This window comes from Gossypium hirsutum, chromosome A01, assembly GCF_007990345.1.
Source record: "Gossypium hirsutum isolate 1008001.06 chromosome A01, Gossypium_hirsutum_v2.1, whole genome shotgun sequence".
Classification (NCBI taxonomy): Eukaryota; Viridiplantae; Streptophyta; class Magnoliopsida; order Malvales; family Malvaceae; genus Gossypium; species Gossypium hirsutum.
In genome coordinates this window covers 115,849,289-115,855,288 of record NC_053424.1, presented here as the reverse complement: position 1 = coordinate 115,855,288, position 6,000 = coordinate 115,849,289, and the positions used below count along the sequence as shown (strand labels likewise).

General features: G+C 31.9%; 1 protein-coding gene across 1 annotated transcript; it reads left to right on the top strand.

Annotated features, from left to right (window-relative positions):
- Positions 1–1,202: 1,202 nt before the first annotated feature.
- LOC107925672 (ubiquitin-conjugating enzyme E2 variant 1D) lies at positions 1,203–3,798 on the top strand. The gene is made up of 4 exons (XM_016856383.2): positions 1,203–1,393; positions 2,593–2,732; positions 3,010–3,135; positions 3,421–3,798. Exons 1-4 carry the CDS (start codon positions 1,360–1,362, stop codon positions 3,559–3,561), a joined length of 441 nt encoding a protein of 146 aa, XP_016711872.2. The 5' UTR covers positions 1,203–1,359; the 3' UTR covers positions 3,562–3,798.
- Positions 3,799–6,000: the final 2,202 nt, after the last annotated feature.

The following is a 6,000-nucleotide window of genomic DNA, read 5'->3' as shown; positions in this document are numbered from 1 at the left end:
TGATTCTCCAAAGAATTAAGGTATGAAATGTTAGACTTATGCCACCTTCAAATATGAGCTCTCACTTAAAAAGAAAAATTGCATTACCTGTATATACTCAAGAGCAAAGCATTGATGATTGTCATTTTATAGCCCGAGAAAGGAATAGTAGGTAATTCAAAAACGTAGAGACTTAAGTTAGAGAAGAAAATCAAGGAAATAATATAACATTTAGGTTGCATGTCTTAGCAAAGCTAAAGTATATACTATTACTTCTAAAAGAAAATAGATAATATTAATATTAATATTAATGTGTTGGGTATAATAGTAAGTCATGTTATATTTTTAAAGAGAAATTTTTATTCGAATTTTAGATATAACCTTGTTTAGAGGGGTAGTCGTGAATTCCAAAATGATTAGTTTTTTTTAATGTTACAAGTACAATTAAAGTATAAATACATGTCCAAGGAACCACAAAATAGAATCAAATCATTATAACACAATTGTAATAATAATACAATCTAGGCTAAAGCCAACAAATTGGACTAACTGGATTAAAACCTACACATGACAATTGCACACAGTAAGATTTGAAGACCCATGAATATATTGCATATGATAGGTCTCGAACTTAGGTACTCATAGGGGAGAGCATTTGGTTTTTTCGGTCGATTTGTTTGGGTTTTTTATTAAATCGACTTAACTAACCATAACCTAAAAAATTGACCCAACCAAATTAAAGTTCAAAAACCGACATAATCAAACCGATTTTAGGTTGATCTATTCGATCAATTAATCGACTTTAGTTATTGAGCTTGAATAATATATATCTATTTTATATATTATATATTATAAATAATTTAAAATATATATTAAATTAAGTAGATTTTTTCAGTCGAGTCAAATAAAAAATTTAAAAACTAATAAACCGATCAAAATAATCGTCCTAACCAAATGCATAGCAAAAAAATTGTACAATCACGCAAATCAAAACCGACTAAATCAATTGATTCAATTTAGTCTGTTTAATCGATTTTGATAAAAAAATGCTCTGCCTTAAATACTTAAGACTCAAAACTTCACTTTTATCCATTGAGCCAAGGCGTTATCGGCGGGAAGAATTAACTTTTTTTGTTACAGATAGTAAAAAGGTAAAAGTTTGTTAATTATGATTTAATTTTCCAATTATAAGAGGTGTGCCGTATTGGTAACATTTTTAACAAATAAAAATGCCCCCTTTATTGCCCCCATTCCATAGCTTATTGCCTTTCGTCACTTTCCTTTTACCAGATTCTCGACTCTGTCTCCTCCATCGCTCTTTTTCATCGATCAGATCTCTTCAAACCCATCTGTCAAAACAACCCTCCACTCATTCCATCCATGACGCTTGGCTCAGGAGGATCCAGTGTTGTGGGTTAGCCCTTCGATCTTCTTTCTCCTTTCTCTTTATCCCTTTTTTTTAATGCCCCCTTTCGTTTCCCCTGTTGATCTTGCGTTTTTTTTAAGCATTGGGTATCCTAGATTTCGTTGTTTCATCCTTTGTTTCATATGTAAAATAAATGGTCTGGTTAATTTATAACTAATTGAAGGGATCCCTCTATTTTTCTATTGTTCTACGGCTTTATCATTTATTTGAAGTTCTGGGTTGCTGTAAATTTCTGTTTTTGTTTTCTGGGTTGGTTTAATTGCTGTTATATTCGATGTAAAAATATGAATTTTTTTTCATTGCCTAGCTGGATTATCTATTTAGCAATTTAAACCGTCTATCTTGTATTCATGATGAATAGAAGCTTTATATTAACAAATTCGAGACTCTAAATGTTGATGATTTATGTTCTAGTGTTTGTCTGAAAATGTTTTGCACCTAAAATCTTTAATCAAGAATATGAAAATGCACATTTCTTTGTGTAATTGCTAATTTTTTGTCCTTAAAGCATGTAGTATAATGATTGATGATTCTGAATTTCTTTGGTTGTAAGAGTTGCAGCCTATGCAATATTTGAACAGTTTCTATATTGGAGGACTAACATAGATGTTTATAATTTTGTAATTACTTGTTTGTTGGCGCATATCCTGTTTGGGAATGTTTCGAAGAACAAGTATATCAAAGGCAGATTATTCTTGTTAGTGACCTTGTCACTTCTTTTGCCCTTGTATACTACGTAGACCGTTTACACCTTGAGCTGGATGAGATTGTAATAACTAGAGATTTGGTACATTTTCCATTAATGGCTTACAAACAATTGATAAATGCAGGTAAGTTGAGGAGGCAAGAATATTGTGCTAAATTTATTGTGAAATTATAGTACCGTAAATTGTATGCCCGAAGTGTGTTTACCAGTGAATGTCTATGCGAGAAGCTGTAGGAGCAGCCTTATCTAGGATCGTTGAATCTAAGCGTTGACAAACAATTAATTTTATGGCAGATCTAGAATGATTATACTTGGGCAATGGGATTGATAGTCGTTTTAACATGATTGTAATGGAAGAACAAAACTTAGATTACATTTTTAACATACTTTCAGATTGGTGGTCTTTGGCGACAAGTCCATTGCTCGAATTTGTTACGATATTGGCTTATAGATTATGAGTATTTTAAATTCTTTTTTTCAGTGCCTCGGAACTTCAGATTGCTGGAGGAGCTTGAGCGTGGAGAAAAAGGTATTGGAGATGGTACTGTCAGCTATGGAATGGATGACGGAGATGACATTTACATGCGCTCTTGGACTGGCACCATTATTGGTCCTCATAATGTAATTGCTTATTTTTGTGTCCACAAATTATATATTATGATACTGGTCCTCTGTGTAAAACTTTGTGTTTGCATGAACAACCATATGTTAATATTCTGAAACTCTGGGCTCATATGTCATTACGCTACGTCCCTACCATCTTATTGTTGCTCAAGATCCTTTGCAGAAATGGTTAGCATCATGGTGCAGTGGTGCAGTGGTGATTTTGAAAGTGACCATTTCGTACATGAATTTCAGTTTCTTTCTTTGAGTTGAATTTTGTTTTTCCTGTTGGCAGACTGTACATGAAGGTCGAATCTATCAGCTGAAGCTGTTCTGTGATAAAGATTATCCAGAGAAGCCACCAAGCGTCCGTTTTCATTCAAGAATCAACATGACTTGTGTTAACCACGAAACTGGAGTGGTATGCTAATAACTTGTTTCATATCTGTATTTGCCGGTTGATCTTATGCTGCTTTTATTGATCGGTTATGATAACAATTTAATGGTTTGAGAATGGTGCAATCTGGTTTTGTTTGATTGTGTAAACTGCCCGACCCCCAACCCCAATTCAGATACTCGATTCTTCTTTAAGTAATTCAACAATCCAGGGCACTCTGATTAATGCATCTGTATTTTTTTTATATTTTTATGAGTGCGCTTACAGAAAACTGAATGACAAGAATTTGATGACATGCGATGACAACAGGTGGAACCAAAGAAGTTTGGACTTCTTGCAAATTGGCAGAGGGAGTATACCATGGAGGATTTACTGACACAGCTGAAAAAGGAGATGGCAGCACCACATAACCGAAAGCTGGTTCAACCTCCCGAGGGTACCTACTTCTAGCTCTCAAGATTATCGGACATCCTGGATCTAAGTGCATTTCTGGTATGCAATATATAGTTTGTAATGCTTGTTGATCTTTAAAGAAAATAGTGGGGAATGCCCCAAAAAGCTTCTCCAATTACTTTCCCCTGGTTTCATCTTCATTATCCTTTTCTTATCAAACTCTGTTTAAGGAATGCTGTTTAATTAATGGGACTTTATCCGTATGTCGATTATAAAAAAACCCCTGTTTGATTATCGTTTTAGTTCTCGTCCCCGTTTCCCCCCCTTGATTTTGTTGCATTTCAGAATTTTCTTGTTCTTTGATCTCTTTGCTCCTCAAAGTACCAAAAAGAAAAAACCCAGGAATTTTTTTAAGAAAATTATTCCAAGTCAAGCCTGCTTCATTGTTCTGTCATGCAAATTTTGCTTTATGTTTTATGCATTTGTTTGTTTTTTTTTTCTTTTTTTTTTCTGTTCATTTCATGTTAGTCTTACTGAACCAAGCAAAAGGTAGAAGGAAAGAAACTAAAACGATATTGTAGGAAAGATTTGGAGGGGTTATTTTCTTGTTGATGTTAATGCTATTTCAGTATTGGACATGTTTTCTTGTGAACTGATGTTACTCCATAAATTCTTGTGTTACGAGTTGGATTGTATTTTGGTTCTTTTACTCAAGAAAATGGTAAATTAATTTTTGTACACTAGACCCAAGAGCAAACTGGTTCTTTTGTTGAAAATTCTATCCATTTCTACCGTTAAAAATTTGTCCTTAATTCAGCATGAGATACATGTGGCACGTCACGTATCAGTGTTTGTTAGTATGTTATTCACGGCAGTATTTAATAATATAAATGTTTAAAAAGATGAATTTGTTTTTTAATTTAATGTATAGAGATTAATTTCTTCGTCTTTTAATATAGGAGATAAAATGCAATTTGACTCTCGGCTCTATGGTAAACTTCCACCATTGATTTTGCTGGACTTAAATGAAACGTAAACATAACATTTGAGGGTGGAATTTCATTTTTAAAGTTGAAGCTTGATTTATGATAAAAATAAGTTGGATTTTCATGCTTAATTTCAAAATTAGATTTGTTGTATAATATAATAAAGAAGGTTGATTAAGTTTTCAAACTAGTATTAAGACCTTGAAGTTGTTGGAGCTCTTTAAATTTGAATGCACCAAAATTATAAGGTTTAAAATATTTTTATGTAAATCTTATCGGTTATTGTATTTTAATTAAATTAATAGTAGTATGATGCTTTGCCAAAGAGGCTGTGACTCAATTGTTGTTTACTCCTTATTAAAGAGAAAAAAGAAACAGAATATATATATATATATATATTTTTGTTTTTGACGATATAATATTTTATTTTAATTGACTTTTAACATATCAAAATGTAACATTTTTTGTTTATAGAGTTTAAATGAGGATAGGTTTTGAGTTGCAAAACCATACAACCCAACCCCAACATTTTCTTTTTAAAAAATAAATTAAAATTTCTAATATATCGTCATTGCAACAAGGACTCCGTCTTCACTTTATTTCTCCGGCCAACTCTTGCTTTGCTCTCCTTTAGATGCAAAGTGTATTTTATTCTGTTTCGGTATGACTTGACTATTTGTCAAGCCTTCATATCAGTTTTTTTTTTTTAGTTGACATTTTTCGGATTCTTTTCTCTGTTCAATAAAAATTTTCATGTGAAAAAAATCATGAATAGGATAGGTTAAAATATGTTATAAGTGTATGTACTTTTTCACAAAATTGAAATTTAATTTCTAGAAATTTAGTTCCTTTCTTTTTAAAACTTTAAAATTTAAGTCTAATTGTTAATATTATTTTATTAAATTTAGGTTGTTATATATTTAGTTATATGGCTATCAAATGAATATTTTTTTTATTTCAAAATGTCACATTGATAAGTTTAAAAATAAAATTAACAATGCGACTTAAATTTCGAAATTTAAAAAATCATGTAAACTTATGACTTATTTTTAACCTTTGTAAATATTATCAAACATGGGAATTTGAAAGGGATCAACGGCCGAAAGGTATTGCAGAGAAGAACAGCCAAATAATGCATGCAATTGATCTGAACAAGGAAGAGCCAGAAACTGAACACAGGACTGAGGTCATTGTCATCGCAGTTTGCAAATTGGGTGTCCAAAGGCTAAGATGGTGACCAATATGGTCCTAAGTTTCTGTGATGTTAGTTGAAAATGGAGCCTGCTTGCCTGAGGTAAGATTCTTTTTTATCTTCATATAGAATAATTTTGGCTACTGCCAAAAGTTAAAAGGATTCTATCATCACAAAATAGGGTGCTTATGCCATGGGACCATTTCATCCTTTTACAACTATATTGTCCCACTCCATTACATCATCTTAAAACATACTTTTCATTCTTAAATCATTACATGCTTTCTTTAAAACCATTCTTTTAATCAGCTAAAGATT

Coding starts and splice junctions, on each gene's coding strand:
- LOC107925672 (XM_016856383.2), top strand. CDS start 1,360: ATGACGCTTGGCTCAGGAGGATCCAGTGTTGTGG. Junction 2,733..3,009: donor CCATTATTGGTCCTCATAAT/GTAATTGCTTAT, acceptor TCCTGTTGGCAG/ACTGTACATGAAGGTCGAAT. Junction 3,136..3,420: donor TTAACCACGAAACTGGAGTG/GTATGCTAATAA, acceptor CGATGACAACAG/GTGGAACCAAAGAAGTTTGG.